Raw genomic sequence first — 18,139 nt, forward strand, 5'->3', positions numbered from 1 at the left:
CAAAATTGTGTTCGTCTTAAGAAGAGTTTATCAATCAACATAACAGTATGTCGAGACCTTTGCCACCGAATCTACGCTAATTTGAGCTAATTTATTAAAAATGTATGAAATCACGATATGTATATATATATATATATATATATATATCTATGTTTGTTTTTATTTTGCTTTTTCTCTTCATTTCTTCTTAATTTGTTTATATTATAATAAGAGGAATACTTTTTTAATGTTAATTTTTTTTTTTTAAATTTTTATTAAATTTTGCATTTTTTACCCTAATAAGAGAGGTCATTATCCATTTTGTATTTCCGAAACTCTTCCGATCCAACTTTCGATTAAATTTTTTGTCAATGTATTGTTTGGATCTTGCATTATCGGCGAAATACAATATACACGAACTTGTGCGTTTGCTTATTACATCGATCAACGTCGCATGGGATTCTGTTTCTAGTAGCGATCTGACAAAACAATAAGTTACCAGTCGGCCATAGCGAGAAGCATTTTGTAAAGAATCGATGGCACGCATAGCGGATGTGGTTTGCGTGTTCGCGATTTCTTCTTGCCTTTAGAAATAAAAGAACACTCTTTTCATTTCATTTTATTGTTCCAAGTGTTACGTTTAGATAACTGCTTATAATCTTGTTAAGTGTTTCTATAAAATGCCAACACACACATAATTTATTGGCTTATTGCACTTACACTGCTGGACGGTATCGATACGAAGGTCATCTTAAATGAAAATGATACTTGTAGCCCTCTTGGCTCTATAAAGCTATTTACGATAATGTTTCTCTAGGATTTATGTTAATTTGCTCAACGATGTCGAGAGTTCTGGACACATTTTCGTCGCCCATGAGCCGAGCACTTGAGCATTTCACTGTATGCAGTCGAGGGCTCACACATCTCAGTTATACTCTAGATGTGGGTTACTTTCCAATTTGGGCCGCAAAATGTCATTATCGCTCCTCGAGCCTGGCACCTCCAAAACGAAATATGGCAAAATATCTTTCCAGCGCATACCAAACGTAATCTCTTACATGCACTGTCTCCACTACACTTTATACGCTCTGCACTTCGTACCTAACTGATGAAGGATGGTGAAAGAAGTGCTCTTATATCCCACGCTAGATGCGCCGTACAGTACATAATAAGATCTCACATCACATATTCTACTTGCTTGACTTGATCTTAGCCGTGGAGTTACCTACAGGTGGCAAAGTACAACAGAATTTTCCGTCTTATCTATCTTATTATTAGCACCATAGCAGCAGAGGAGGAAAGCAAGAGATTTGTTCCTTCGTTTGTAGAGAAAACTATATACATATCTAAAAGGTGTAAGATTCGTAATCCTTGTAAGCAGGTATGATTGTCTGTTCATCTGCTGGCCGCTGTTGGAATGCTCTTAAAAAAAAGCTAAGATCTGTCGTAGGCATTTCTTATTAATGGTCGTGTAGCAAGTTAGAAAAGGGGCATGTCTCCTATACAACGAATAACTAAAATATCTAAACGATGCAATTCGCAAGATCCTAGAAGTGCTTAATGCTAAATTGATGAATAATTAATGAATTTTACTTTCTCTATTGTATCCTGAATGACTTGTCCTATACGCGGAGGGGGATTTGTACTGCATGCAGAAGGACATGAGATACACTCACGCTTTATAATATCGATCAGTTCAGAAAGCCATACTAAGCTTGTCCGTCCATCTAGCCCTACATGTAGCAATTTTTAGGATATTACTTCATAAAGTGTTTTGGTCCAAGGACGAGCACTATTAAAAACTGATCGGATCGCACCACTTTTTCGGCCATTTCCCGCAAATGGTCTCATTTAGGAAAGTTGTTAACTGACTAACTGTAGAGCAGTGTAGGATACTTAACGATCAACCACGACGCACTATAATATTTTCACTCATTTTTTTTTTTATAAGCTTTTACCTAATTTGCTTTCGCGTCACCATGAAAGTTTTCATTCGATATTTCGTTCACTGTTTTGCACACATTTTTGCTTCAGCTTCATGAAAGCAGTATGTAGTAGTGGTTGACTACTCTGTATATTTAAAACACCGCCCGCTAAATAGTGTCACATTTTATCCTTGTTAACATTGCGCGTTGTATGCGTAGGAAGTAGCAGGGCTTAAAGAATAATATGCGAAACATTATATTATATATAATAAAGATTAAAGAGTAGAAAATAAATTGTATAAAATAATTACTTCCTTACCTAACCTTTTTTTTTTTTTTTAATTTAAATTTTATCCCGGTTACTAGTTCATATGCCTACGCAGTGTACATATTATTTTATTTTATTTATTCATAAAGTCTGGGACGGTACACATTAACTCGAGAAACTCAATTAAAATCTCAAGCGCCTCAAGCGCCTCAAGCTTTCATGTGTATTTCACATAAAAGTGATTGAGAGCAAATCATTTTTCAACTTTTAGTTTATTTAAATAAAAGCTTAACTCAAAAATACAATTTATTTAATAGCTCCACAAATTAAATAATTTGGTTAATTATATCATGAATTTCGTTAGCAATTAATCAATAATAAATTGTGTTTTCATTGAAAACACGTATTTAAAAAAAAAAAAAAAAAAAAACCGCATACGCTTGCACTAATATGCATATATAATAATAGCTGGCAACATATCATTTTAAATGAACGCAAATTTTCTAGACAAACACTCTTACGCGCATAGAACGAAATGCACATCTCTCCCAAATTATAAAGAATACCGATAGTTGAAAATAAATTAAAACAAGAAAAAAAAAAAAAAAAAATGACGGCAACTACTACTAGAAGAATACCAAAAGGCAAGAAATATAATAATAAAAAAAAAAAATTCATTGGCGTACAGACAAACATGTAGAGATGTATAGGTGCATATGGGTAATAAATGCCGAATGAATATTATTTAGTAATAATGTCACCACAACTTTATTTGCTCGAAACGTATGAGCTGCAGTTTCCTCATATTTTCAATGGATTACGATATTTATTCATTAAATTATGCTTGTGTGAACGCATGTAACATCCACAAGGGGGGCTTAAGATAGATCCATTTTTTATTATGCTGATCGATTTAAAAAATGATTCTTAATCATTTGCTTTGTCTGTCCGTCTGTCCGCCTAATGTCACTTCATGTAAATTTATGCTTATCCTTAGGGTGTTGTACTCCCGTGCTCGTGTAATCCTCGAAACAGTTTATAAATATAAGTTGAAGGATCAAATTACTCTAAACTCATTATATATTAATGAAATATTTGTATATATATATGTATATATATATATATATGTATGTGATTGCTGAAGTGACGAAAATTTTAATTGGTTTCGGAATTTGTTTTTGCGTTACGTGCCCTTGCAATGTACCACTGGTCCATGAGCATGAAAAGTTTTTATTTGCTTTTTATTATCATTTTATTCGTAATATTTTAGGCAATCGCAGAATCACGTCGATTTTTATTTAATAGATCATATCTACGCCAATCACAAGACCAGACAGATAGCATTCTCGAAAGTATGACATCGCTTTACATTTAACATCTTAGCAAGCATCTTAGGAATTGTGCACCTTATTGTTCTTAGCATTTTTTTTTCCTTTTTGGCTCGACTTATAAGATAGATGTCGACGACGAAACGTGGTTTTCAATACCATCCCTTCCAATGCTCATAAGATCCCTTTTACTCCTTCTCCATTGACAAGTAAAAATCAAAAAAGAGAGAGGGGGGGGGGGGTGGGGCAACTTAAGAAGCAGTACTTTGGTTTATCCGCCCGCGTAGCCGAATGACTAGCAATTCCGACTACCAAGTCAGTGATCGTAGCTGCGTACTGAGTGCTCAGCGAGTCTATAAAATCTTGATATTTGCGAATTGACCGGACACACATATACACCCATTCAGCTGTGACCATCACCTCCGTGTCTTTTTCGCCATTGCCTGCCACGTTACATGAACAGATGACATCCCCGCGGTGATTGGTCATGTAAACAAGAAAAAAATCAGTACTTTTGTTGATTTTTGTTATCATATATATATATATGTATATATTTGACATATCCAAAACAAACTATTACACACTTAAGGTACAAGAATAGGAAAAAAATGTTGGCTCGTTTCGTTGCCTGATCGAGAAAAAGACTTGACTTGACAGCTGACAGTTTTTGTTGCCTGATTTGCAGTGTTGCTCAACTGGCCTTCAGTGTTGTGAATCAGTTTAGTCAAGCCGGGGGTTGTTAACTCGTAAAAATAATGCCAGACTCAACTTGGAATCTAACTACATTGATATTATTCCAAAAAGTAATAACACTGCTGTCTCCTTGTAGTGTTTACTAAGTTGATTTTCGCTTTCATCTTTTAGAGTCTAATTAGAGGTTAATTAGATTGGCTTGTAACTACCGTCTCTCCGCAGGTAAATGAATATTCTCGTAAATCATTTGAACAATAAGATGTTAAAGTCAATATTGTATTAGGCTATGTCTGATCCTAAGAAAGCCGAAATAAAATTTCATTAATTGATTGTCATCGAACTGTCGAATCGATTATCGAGTATTATTCGTCTCTTGAAGGACGATAGTAGATGAAGTGCGGATTTCTGCACAACACTTTTTGTCCGTTTATCTGTTAATAGTTAATTTGTTTATTTATAACATTTCCAAAGTGAATTATAACTTTATGATATATATGTGTCATTCGTGCGTGTTGGCCGATTACCCAATTTTACGCATTTTTTTTTTGGAATTTCTAGATTTCATATATTATCAAATGATTAAATTGTTATGATTTCGACCTTCGGTAGAGAGTATTTAAAATGAAAACGAAAACAAAAAAAAAAAAAAAAAAAAAAAAGAAAAGAGCAACAACAAATTTAGCGAGTTAAATAACAGCACAGACATAATTGACCTACTGAGAAACAAATTGTTAACAAAAAGTTTAACACTAAACTAAACGCAGCCAGTCCGTGTGCGCTTGTAAATTACTCTGTATGTATGTTTGTGATGTTTGCAAAAATTCATTTCATTACATATTCAAGGAGCATTTAGCAATTTAATAAGAATAAAGTTTGTTTAAATTAATTTTTTTTTTGTTTCTGTTCATATTATGCACAAGCAATGTTCAATAGCGAAAGGAAGCAAAAAAAAAAAAAAAAAAAAAAAACATTATTTTCAAAGCAACATGTGTGTGTTGTTTGCGGCGCTCTATTAAATTAAAACATACCAAGACTTTATTAGACTTTTACACTTCAGAGCCGTTGGCTATTGCGTTCTTTTAATCTTGTTGACCTTGTTCTCGGTGGTCCCCACTTACGTTAACACTTTAACTTCAATATTTCCGTTTCCATCCTTCAGCGTTACCACTAAAATACATATAAATAATAATGTGTACGAATGTAATTTCAAAGGTTTTTTTGTAGTAAAAGGAAACGTTTATTATGTCATTAGTCAGCATCTTTGCCACGATTGCGGCCGTATATGAATTCGGGATGAGACTAATCCATACAAAATGTTCATTATTGGGTATTCTAAGAGAAAAAGAAATGCAACTAAGACAGGCTAGTACAGGATCTAATATCAATGTATTCTTCATGTATTTTGCGATGAGGAATTTTGGGGCTAAGTTACGCTGAGTTACGCTGAGTTACGCTGAGCATATATATCGTATTGAATCTTTTCACATTCAACGTCAGTTGCTCTGTTTCTCATCAGTGTCAGTAGTCATGCTTGCATAAGGTTACCTTGAGTCCGAGTCGGTCATAATATACAACTATCAGCCGGTTCCTCTAAATGCGCGGTTTGTCTACACTCTCCGGGGCTCTGCGCTTTGAATATATCAGCGTAGCCATTTTTTCAACAATCCTTTCCTTCGAGGTATTTTTCTTCGCGGGCGTCTTAATTTATTGAAAAAGTTAAAAAAAAAAAAAACAAAACAACATTTTTATTTGCACTTCACGGAGACAACTTTTACTTGGATGTAAAGTTTAACGATAATAAGTTGTCTCTCATCTGACGAGATCACAGTATTATCTAATAATATACTGTCAACAAAATGACATATTGGATAAGATAAGTCTACAAGAACACTACTCGATTTTCTAGGAGACGAAATTGTTCCAATGGTAAAATCAATGATTCTTTACTTGTCGACGTCATAAAGTCATGTAGCTTGATAAAGCTGTCGATTGGTGTGATGATAAATGAAAACTCGTCGGAAACAGCGATTAACAATATCATTTCATTTCGCCAACGGCATTTGGTATTTATGACTAGTCTTCAAAAAGCATTTTTCCGCAGAGTATTTACCTCGGACGCAGACAATCGAGTTTAAGGGAATCGAAATATAATAGTAAACCAATGTAGGTATAAATCTCTGTGAATAAATCATTTTCTTGAGAAATTAGAAATGAAACTTGGTCTCGGAAAGATTTAGGTTGAAATGTAAAATTGCAGAGACATTTTTTACTTAATAATACCATAGTCACTTAAAAGTTTTACCATTGATTTAGTGAGTGGAATTGTACCCCCAGCCTCTCTACACTGATCCCATTATAAATAATCTATTAACAACAAATCAAAACTATGATTATAGTTGGGCACGATGCGTCATTAAATACCCTACATCGTCCGATGCTTATTTAAATAAAAATTTTTCAAAATTAGACGTTATATGGGAAGTGGCAGAAAAATGGTCAGTCGGAAACTTGTCAGTGCATTAAATTTCATCAAAATATTTTAAAAATTGCAACTTGTAGGTTCAAAATAAGAAAACAAGACAGAAAGACGGACAAACAAGCTTAATAAGAGATTGATTTATCTCAAGTCCATCTGCTTGTTGCGTACGCCCGCACAAACCGAACATATCCTTTTACGACGAGCGTGGCAGGGGATTTAGTGATAAAGCCGACTTCTTGAAGCGTCCCAATCTCGACAAATATGGTTTCATTAATTGTAATATTGTCAAAAATGACTCTACGTACGCTACCCCTTAAAAAATTGGTCGCCGAGTATTCACCGTATTTAGGCGTGTTTTTTCCCCCAATATCATAGTCTGATAAATGAGTAAGCGCGGCAGTGAGATGAGTTTAAACCGATTTCATTGCAAACCTTGGACACATACATATACATAACTTTATTAATAAAACCATGAACTTTTTGAGAATTTGTAATATTTTCACAAGCTCTATTTAATCAATTCAAAATTGTGCTCTACATTCAATTACACAATCGAAAATACATGAAGTTTCGCCGATTTTTCAATAACTGTGTGAGCGAATTCAAATCAATCGCAATGAAATCACTTTCAATAAATAATTGTCCAGAGTAGTGAATAGCCCAGGGTCCGATAAGAAAGTTTCGATAGTTTATTTGTCTCCATACGGGGGTTCTGTGCGTGTATTTCTTGATTGCAACCGCTTGTGTAGTGTTTGTTGGGAGAAAAGTGAACCCCAACCCGCTCGTTACTGCCGAACTAGCTACCTTTACCAATGTAAATGTCACGTGCGTTTATCCGTTGCGATATCCAACTGTCTGACCTTTTCACTATATTATCCCGTTACATAAAAAGTGGCCCTTTTTATTCAGATAATTAAAAATATTACTTTCTGTTACACTAAAGTGTATTATAATGCAAGCTTACGGGAGTCCTCAAGGCAATGATTGATTGTATCATATCTGACTGATGTTTTTAGCGACCTACAAGTTTTAGCTAAAATTACATAAATAGAAGGCAACGTTTAAATTTAAAGAGTTTGTAATTTAATCTTCAGAGCTTTTTTTTTTTTTATTTTTTTTTTTTTTTTTTTTTTTTTTTGGATTTGGATTTCAATTACTATAAAGTGTTAATGGAATGGTGTTTAAGAGAAACTTTTATTGTTGTCTTACGTTATTTGCATATAACGAAAAGGCCTTAAAAAAGTAGAGCACAACAATTAGTATTTTATCAGTCAGTTGACAAATTTTTTTTTTTTTGTGGTATGCAGGCGTTCATTAAAAGCGTCGGTACTTTTTTTTTTTTCCTAAATGCGATGATTTTCTGCTTAACTACGCGAGTGTGACTTATATAAGCTGAGGGTTAACAGGGCGTGTCGCTATCACTATAATCATTATCATCATCATCATCGTCATCAAGATCCATACACATATGTTTAAATTTCTTTTTACGTGTATGCGTATTAAACTAAAAAAACGAACCTTATGACACATTTTATTTTTATCAACATTGACCCAAAAAGATAAAATATTTCTAAAAATTTCCTTAAAATGTAAAATATATTTAATTAAAGAACCAATATAAATAAAATTACAAAAGCTCCATAAAATGTATTTTATTTCACTTTAGAGAAATATTTGAAAAATCGTTCAAATCTCTTTTGTAAAAATGAATTTCTTTACCATTCTATAATTAATTTTATTTTTATTTCGTTTCATTAGATTTCGATTAGCGTAGTACACAAAGCCTTTCAACGGCCAATGAATGTGTATTGCTGGCCAATATCTGAATGCATAAATATAAGTACGATATAAGTATAAGTATAAGGATATGGTTTATGAATAAACACTAAATTATAATTTTATTATTCTTCGATAAGAGAGAGAGAGAGAGAGAGAGAGAGAGAGAGAGAGAGAGAGAGAGCAAGACAAAATACAAATTATAATTTACAATTTTGCAATAGCCACTCAGCCAGCCAGCCAGCCAGCCAGCCAGCCCATAAGAGATCGAAGAAAGAAAGCTAAAAGAACAATCATTTTAGAAAATGGCCTCAGGTGGTGGGGCTATTCACTGAGTACAATCAACAAGATGCAAAGCTAGCTAAGTGATGGTCGGGGAACACTGGGATTAATGACCTAGCAATCATGTGGAAAGGAGCAGATGTCCTACCCGTTAGTGACGAAACGAGAAAGAGTTTCATTCACGAAATTAGAATGGGAGAATATACATAGATTAAGGGGCAAGTAATTCCAGAGGATAATAATCTACGGTTTTCTGATAGATTGAGTAAACGAAAATAAGGAAACTAATTGAAAAGGCTGACTACATTTAACAACCTTCGAAAAGAGCAATAGGTTACGGCATAAAATAAACTACCTAAAGGTACATCCAAGGAAACGTTTAAAACTGCTATTCAGAAATGCAGACTTAGTACCGAGAATACATAGGCCATAGTCCCAAAGACTGCCTTTAAGGTATACAGAATCCGTATTGGGCATTGGGAGAGTATGGGCCAGTATGGGTCAGTTGACTGATTGAAGTAAATAAGTATTCTTAGAATATATAGGGCGGAAGGTACCCACATTTTTGCCATGTATGTCATCAACGCGCTTTTCATAGGTGGGGCGATGCCCAAGCGTTTAAGAATGTCAACAATATCTATTATGTAATCACTAATCGGGGGAGGATAGGCGATCACTATAACCAAAAATCATAGCTTTAGATTTGGATGAATTGATGAGTAGGATGCACGCCAATAACCATTGAGAAAGAATTTTAAAGCTATGATTAATGTTTGACTCATGGACAATAGAATTGCTAGCCTCAGTGCTGAATAGAAAAAAAATGTCGTCTGCGTATATGAATGACCCGTAAATATTTGTTTCAATATATCCAAGAAAATCGTTGGCATAAAGAATGAAAGGAAGGGGGCCTAAGATACAGCCCTGAGGTACCCTCTAGTATAAGGCAGAATTTCGGAATGAATTCTATTTATATCAACGAACTGACACCAATCAGATAAGTGTGAAAGAATAACGTTACAAGCAGACCGAGAAAAAAATTAACCTGCAATCTAAGTCACCAACGATAATTATCTTAGAATAAACCAAAAGTAGATCAAGATGTCTGATTTTAGAGGAGGCAAGATCCCACTAGGCAAATAGATTACATCGAAGAGAATTTTAACGCTGCCATCAGAGAATTCAATGAAAATTTATTCAAAAACTCCCAGTTCGGAAGCTTTAACAACACGCCTATAACGCCTATACCACGAGCATGTAATCTATCATTCCTCACAAGAATGAAGCCCAGAATATAAAGAGAACGCCTAAAAGCATATGGCTCCACGACATTTTTAAATTCATTACACGGGCTTATACTTTGACAGTTCATGTGTGCAATCGTCTACGAGTTACGATCAGGGAGATTCATTAAAGATTTACTACCTACCAGTTGTGGTTAATCGCAAAGATTAATGAAAAAAAGTAAATGGGTGGTGGGGAACCAAGAGTGGGAATTAATATAACTACTAATTACCAAAACCTTACAATTCATTAACCAATAAAATTAGTCTACACGCCAGCAAGAAAGAGAAAGAAAGAGGTATGGCTACAAGATTTGTAAAATACAAGTCAATCTGGTGGTAATGTTAAGTAACTAAATGCAAGGCTCCAACCCAATAGAATAGGAATAAGTAAAAAAAAAAAGCAAAAGAAATATGCACTAATTAATATAATAAGCTAAAAATTATTACGTAAGATAAAGAAAAAAAAAAAATAAATATATATATATATAATGGATTATATAGCAAAGTAAGAACAATGAAGCTACAATAAGTATTAGTTACTCAAATATTGGTGTTAGGCGAAGTCTTATTCTCATAGGAGCTCAATGCACGATTGCAAATCGCGTATCATGGACGCATTATCAGGTAGTGTCAGTACAGCAGGCAGCTTAGCTGCATTCATATTCTTATACTTAATTATCATTTTATCTTGCCGTAACTTAAAACAAGTAGCATTAAGTTTGCCGGCACCAGGACTAAGGTGATCATTTAAAAATATACGACATTTCAATATCTCACAGGGCATGCTTGAATCTAAAAAAAAAAAAAAAAAATAACGCAAGATTAATATAAGATCGATGAAAGAAGTAAAAAAGGCATAGGGTAAGCCGAACTATTTTCTTTAACCAGCCAAAAAAAGGCTAAGACTTAAAACATTAGGGCCTATCTAGGGCTATCGGCTCTGTTAAAAACTCTACTGTACTTGAGATTTGCACCCACGATCATTGAATTGTTAGCCGAAATCCTTTGTCTACCACTCAATCAAATTTCAGCCATTTGGACCTCTACTTGCCGCTGTTTAGGCGAAATAGAAAAGATTTCTTCATACGATATTTGACAATGGATAAAACATGCTCTGCAAAGTCAAATAGGCAGTCAGCCGAGTGAACAGCAACCGGCCAAATCTGTCCATAGCGGCCAAAAAAGTACTCGCATTAAAACAACTATAGCGAACCATCAACGAACCGTTTGAAAGTCTATACTATCGAGAAATCATTGGGCTCTGTCAACAGTCATGCCATACATACCGACAATATATGACATGGTAGTTAGTTGTAGTTCTCTAAAATGATTCTATTACTAAAATATATATTAATTTGTTGTTGTATTCTAGTTATTTCTAATAAGTGAAATAATAAAGGAGAGACACTCCGTGGAAATCTTTTCTCCTTTTCGCGTGGAAATTGTTTTCCTAATTCCTCTCTAATTTCACGGTTCGCTTAAGTCCTAAAGCACAAGCTGGCAAAGCATCCCGCCTTGTTAATAACAGTTACTTTTATTCATTTTTTTTTTCCTCATAGGGAGGAAAATTGTATTTTTAACAGAATTAGGTGGATTTTGAGGTTATTCCCTTATTCCCTATTATCAACTATGCGACTTTTATAACAATATGTTATAAAATAATATAATACAAAATAAATCAAAATTCTAAAGTGTTAGGATGTTTGTGTTTTCTTTGTGCGTAATCACATTCATTCCTCGCTATAGCGTACATCGTTAGCTGTACAACGGTAAATTAAGCTGGTCCAGATATACGCAACGCCCAGAAGGACTCACTTTGTATTATACCGATTGATTCAGATATTGATTCTGAGCTTATCCGTTCGTCTGTCTGTCCTTTTTTCTTGTGTTCAATCGATAGGTCGCAATTTTGTAGACATTTTGATGAAATTTGGTACATTGACGTGGGACAAATGCTATTGGAAATGCTTCCGGCTGCAGTACTTTCCCTATAACGCCTCATATTGAAAAGCCATGAATATATGAATACTTATAAGATGATGTAAGGCAGGTTGTTATTAGTGTATTATTAATTTTTATTACTCGTCTATAACTGTACTGAAGGAGTAGGCGAGTTTTCTTTGGAAAAAAATTGTTTTTTTTTTTTTTTTTTTTTTTTTGGGTTTGAAGAAGAAATTTGAATAGTTTGTCTGAATTTTTTGAAATTACATAGCGGATTAAGTGAAAGGAGAGAGAATTGAAGTTTCAAAGTTGAAAAGCTTGTGAATAAAAACAAAAATTTATTGAAAACGAAGAGAAAAAGCAAAAAATTTACGAGTACCGAGCGCATTTTTTCCTGACATCTACGCGTGTTAGTGTGTTGAGAAAGGAAAAATAATATCAATTATTTCTTTACATATATATATATATATATACATATATGTGTTATGACTTGATGATGTTTACTGGCAATAGTGCTTGGAATTGACCATTTTAAGGGACTTTCATCTACCTTCAGTATCCCTTTGCCTACAATACGAAAAGTACTAATAATAATCATAGTCGAACAAAGCTGTTTGTTAAGGGCACTGAAAGGATGCTCCGGATTCGGAATTCGCCAGGATATTAAGAACCGCCACTCTATCAGAAGACTGGCAGCGGAAACTTTTCAAGCGATTATGTGGAGGAAATGTTTTGTTGAACAATATCATGCTATGTTGACGACATACTTTCTTCGGAGAACTCAACTGCAGGCTCACCGGCAAATAAAGTAAATATCTCTGAATTGACTGCCAAGAAGAGAAGATTGTTATTGTGATGTGTGATCCGGAACATTTATATCTGGTTGCTTTAAGACTTACTCGGTTATATGTATTGTATGTTAATGACTAAAAAAAAAAAAGAGTTGATTGTGAACGAAAGTTGTGGCTTATCTCTCATCGCTCCAGTTGCAATTTTATTATGTTGTAATTTTTATCGAGTTGTTTTTATTGTTACACCCACTTGTGAATGCGTATTCGTCGGCAGATTTCTTAAGCGAGTTTCATTAATTGAAGTTTTTTTTTTTTTTTTTTTTTTTTTTTAACATTTTTATCAGAATTTGCTAAATAATGTACTTAACTTAATTTCATCAATTAGTTATATCTAATACTCGGTTTTTAAAATTTTTCAAATTCGTCTACTTATATATATCTTCTATTATTAAACTGTTAAAATACATATAAGTGGAATGATATTTTTTCTCTTTTGATACTGACCGGCGTGATGAAGCCTTACATAGGCCTATAAAAATTCTGTAGGGTCGACCCCGCCATTTCCATCCAGCTAACCAAATTTTTTGTTCAAGCCCTAAAAGTATCTTACACGACTGCAAAAAAAAAAAAAACAAAAATTCCAAGGCAGAAAAATTTAACAATCTGTAACATATATATAAAGTAACGGTCGGAACAATTTTTGAAGCCATCTTTTAGAACCAATCGTTGGTGTTAATATAGGAATCTTTCCAATGTGCCTAACATACTTGTAAAGGCAAATTATTTTTATATCCACCATTGAAAGGTAGGGGTATACTCACTCTTTTTATAATCCTTGCAAAATCTAAAAGGAAGCTTCAGAGGCCCTATAAAGTATATATATATTCTTGATCAGCTGGAAATTCTGAATCGATTAAGCCATGTCTGTGCGTGTATGTGCGTGTGTTTGTGTGCTTGTTTGCCTGAGAGACATTGGAAGTTGGTATTGAAAATGGGCTACGCCCGCAGAAAACCGTCAAGTGAACGCAACTCCGCTCCTCTAAGCAAAAATTTGTGGATTTTTGGCGCGTTAATTACAAATTGTGGAAGATAGCGGATTGACACATATATTCTACATTTTTCTTTACGGAAAACTCTATTATTTATGTGCAATAGTGGCCATGCCCACACGGGTTTACAAGTGACTTCAATTTTTTTTTTTTTGTTTTTTCATTTTTTGACGTCTTTGATGCTTATTGATCTTGTGGTAGATGGGGTAGTCGAAAATGTATTTTTAAATTATTTTTCATATACCTGAGATGAAGATATATTATCTATCTGAAAATGCTGTAATAAATATGGCGGACACAACGACGTGGTTTAGTAATTTTCTCTTAACAACTCTTGGATAAGGTATTTGGGGATTGGGACTCGACGATCCAATTGTGTTAGCTCCGATTTAACTGCCGCGCATGTCATGACGTGGTGGACTAATTTTTTCTCAACATCATCTTTTAGTGAACTAAACAGTGGAAGATGATTTGTATTCCATTCCCTTTTTTATACCGATAAATAGAAAGTTGCATGGGGTATGCAAGATTCGGTCGCAATCGGATGTAGCTTTCTTATTTGTTTATTTTTTTCCATTTTCCATTTTCCACTTGCATTTCCACTTTTCATTTTATTAAAAAAATCTTCAGTGAATTCGTTAGCATCGTTAGCATGATTAGCATGGTTGCTATGGTATTGCGTGTACAACTTTTCTTGTGCACTATGTTTTAATTAACCCTTGAGTACGGAACCGACAAAATGTTTTTCAACGCAATACAAATAAATACTTATTTCTTCGCGCAATTAGAAAAGTTTTTGCTGCTAACTGTTAGTTGCTCGTAAGTTTGCTTCCTTAACTTTCCTTTCGGTTTCCTTTTTAAATAAATAGAATAAATAATAGAATATTGTCTTTGCTTCCTCTCTTCTTGCAGCATCACAAGAGAAAAATATATAAAATAATAATGTTTTTTTTCTTATTACGTTTCATAATAATTTTTATAAAATTTTTATAAAATTGTAATCAAAAATTCTTCAATTGTTTTTTTTTTTTGTTTTTTTTTCCTTATAATTTTTTTTAGCTGTTATTGCAAGTCATATTAAATTCATATTGTAATCAATGAATTTGGTTTGGCTTCTTATTTACAACCGTCCACACTCGAATCACAAGCTTTTTAATTCCATGCACTATCTATATCTTATCTATTTTAATAAATTATTTCAATTTATTGGCAATTGTTCCTTTAATTCAGTTTTCGATTAACTTTAAGAGAATGCGGTTTACCTTGCGGTTATTAATTATTTTGTTAGGTTGGCTTGTAGCCATTAAAGCAAACACACGTAATAGGCATTTAAAGGATCTGATTGATTTTTCCGCTTATACCAGGGAAACAATACACGAACCTTTACCTCTAGAAGCTAATGTAGAGTCAATTATACGAAGCGGTATCGATGTGCGAAAACCCACTACGTATGTACAAAATAAAGAATAAAAAATAAAAAAAAAAATAATAATTCATTCACTAAGCTTTCATTCATTTTTTTGTTGTTTTTTTTTTTTTTGTTGTTGTTTTTAGATTGGCTATACATGGAGTATTTGATAGCGAAAATTTTGAGGAATACGAAGTGATTAAGAACTTGAAACTCTCAATTGAAGATTCGAATGTTATTGTTGTAGATTATAGTTACTTAACCTATCAATTCTTTCCTGATGTGCGGAACGCTTCGACGATTGCTTCCATTGTAACTGATTCAATTACGGACTTGTTTCTTGTACTGCATGACATTTTCGAATTAGATTTTCGACAAGTTCATGTAGTAGGTTACTGTTTAGGTGGCCAAATTGCTGGTTTCTTAGGTCAGAGCATCTATAAAAAACTCAATAAGAAAATTGAACGCATCACTGCTCTTGATCCGTTCGGTATACTTTATTTTTCAAATACACCGCCCAATCAACGTTTATCAGCTGATGATGCCGTATATGTAGAAGTTATTCATACAAATGCCGGTCAATTCGGTTTTAGCTCACCCTGCGGCCATGCCGATTACTATCCCAATGGGGGCATTACACAACCTGGCTGCGGAGTTAACGGAATGCGTTGTTCCCATCAAAGAGCTTATGAATTACTTGCGAATATGTGGATACCAAGCGTAGAACATGAGTTTATTGTTTCGAAATGCGGCTCACATGTTAATATCAAACCTGAATATTGCCGTTGGCTTAACATACTTATGGGTGATTTGCAACAAAATCCTTTGCCAACGGGGATATTTTATGTCGAGACTAACGCCGAGGAGCCATTCGGCAAAGGTGCATTTAAAACAACATTTTGGTAATATTTCGCATAAAATAAAGAAACACTCTGCTCTATAGTGGAGACGGTGCTGCATACATATTGATATTATTTTAAGATCAAAAAGTCAAATAATTAAAGATTTCTCTTATATAAGATGAAAGGAAATTAATTAAAATTAATTTTGTGTTGAATTAAAGACGAAATAAGAAGAAAATAAAGGCAAACTTTATGCCGATTGTTATTATAATATTCACTACAAGCTTGCATTCGAATGTAGAGAGAGATCCTTAAATAAACCCGTGTCCCGTGAACGTATTAGTGGACAAATAGATGTATGATATTTGAAATAAACTTGACGTTTCTTTGTAGGTATTTAGTTAGTCCGTCTAATTTATGTACGATTTCGCGACAATTACGGGCGTATTCTTGAAACGATTCAATTGATTTATCTCCACGCTTCTATGTACGTCTGATACGATCCATAAATTTGCTACGCTTTGCGATTTATTTGATTTAATAGGAAGAAGAGTAGGTACCTCGATCGTAAATTTTTATCTAATCAAACCTCTTAAAGGTAATGCAAAGAATACCAAAGTTTAATATAAAAAATGTATTACGTGTAATGTAGTTTGCGGACAACGTATTATTTATCTATGCCTTGTATTTAGTTTTTTACTTGATTACCTTCATATATACAAGTACTTCTCTTTAATTCGAATTTTCTTTTAAAAAAAAGTAATCCTTGATAATTGTAACATTTTTTCTTTCTATCTTTATATTGAGTCGATGTGAATTCTTTCTTTAAATTCTTCTTTTAAAGAAAAAAAAAAAAAAAAAAAAGAAAAAACAAAAAATGTTAATGACTATGCTGTTGTCTCAATCATGAAAGAGCGAAAGTATATTAAGTAAGAGGATGCCGTTAGGAAGGTTGAAAGATGCTCAAGCAAGGTGCTATCAATTGTTTGCATTTCTCCGTTCGCATCAATCCCAGCTGCAACAAACAGAACACGACGAACGTAGTAAAGTCAAGTGTTAGTTGTATTATTGTTGTTGCTCGATATTACAAAACGTCTACAGTTTAGGGCGAACTTCTTCTCTATGTAGTTCCATGTATTGCAAAAGTATTTGAAAAATTTCATAAATTTTTGCATAAGAAATGTGGCGCAGAGATAAAAGTGAAGCAAAAACTGCTATTCACAGAAGATATCGTTGGTAATAATTTCTCGCAGTTATTCACGTGCCATACACACTTCACTCAGCCTATTGCATGCACGTACACGTAATATGTGTTCGTCATATGTGCGTTACCATGCAATTGTAACAGATAATGATTATTCAAAGCGTGTCATATCTTCGCGCATGTATAAGCAATGTTCGTAACGCATTCGGAATCCCCTAAATTATACATATATATATATATATATATGTATATATTTGCAGTTTATTGAAGTCGATATATTGCTTATCTATTACTATAATCATGATCTCATCATCGTATTCTCTATTGAAAACAGAAAGTGAGATTTTGCTTTGGCTGCTATCACTATCACGCGTGTGAGCGTTGTAGGTGTACGCTTGGAAAACTTTTAGTCCCTAAACACCCCATAAAGTAAATGAATTCTTGGCTGATTCCAAATTGAAATGCGCCTAAACATGCCCCCTGTCTGTCTATTCGTCTGTTCATCTGCCTGTCTCGGCAACTGTGTGGTATTTGTGGCAAATCGCCGACAAGTTTGCGAAGAAATTTGGAAGTGAGTTAAACTTTACCAAGGACACCTACCACACCTTTCCAAGAACCACCTACACCATTCACATGTCGATGGGACAAAACTTTTGTTCTGAGAATAGAAAAAATCATCCGCACCCCGTCCATATTATAGAGCATAAAAATTTAGTTCTTTTACATTTTTTGTCTTTTTTTTAGAATAACGGTGATGGGTATAAGAGATTCGGTTATGACCGTCCAGAATTTTCTTACTTGTTTTTTATATAAAGTTAGAGAAATGACACTAATTTTGACGCACACAAGGTGATATTGCTTCTTAAGAGCAAACTTCAGAACATATTG

General features: G+C 33.8%; 2 protein-coding genes across 3 annotated transcripts in view; both read left to right on the plus strand.

Moving 5' to 3' along the window:
* LOC119645206 (speract receptor) overlaps positions 1–18,139 on the plus strand; it is a 43,479-nt gene that overhangs the window by 3,696 nt on the left and 21,644 nt on the right. The window contains exon 2 of one of the 2 annotated variants that reach the window (XM_038045223.1): positions 16,441–16,599. The gene's annotated coding sequence lies outside the window, so the exon portion shown is untranslated. Of the gene's footprint in view, positions 1–16,247; positions 16,600–18,139 lie in introns of those variants that run through there. The other variant, XM_038045224.1, reaches the window with a different exon arrangement.
* On the plus strand, positions 15,027–16,243 carry LOC119645207 (endothelial lipase). Its single transcript, XM_038045225.1, has 2 exons — positions 15,027–15,245; positions 15,352–16,243. Exons 1-2 carry the CDS (start codon positions 15,049–15,051, stop codon positions 16,109–16,111), a joined length of 957 nt encoding a protein of 318 aa, XP_037901153.1. The 5' UTR covers positions 15,027–15,048; the 3' UTR covers positions 16,112–16,243.

This window comes from Glossina fuscipes, unplaced genomic scaffold (genome assembly GCF_014805625.2).
Source record: "Glossina fuscipes isolate IAEA_lab_2018 unplaced genomic scaffold, Yale_Gfus_2 1, whole genome shotgun sequence".
In the NCBI taxonomy this organism is placed as follows: Eukaryota; Metazoa; Arthropoda; class Insecta; order Diptera; family Glossinidae; genus Glossina; species Glossina fuscipes.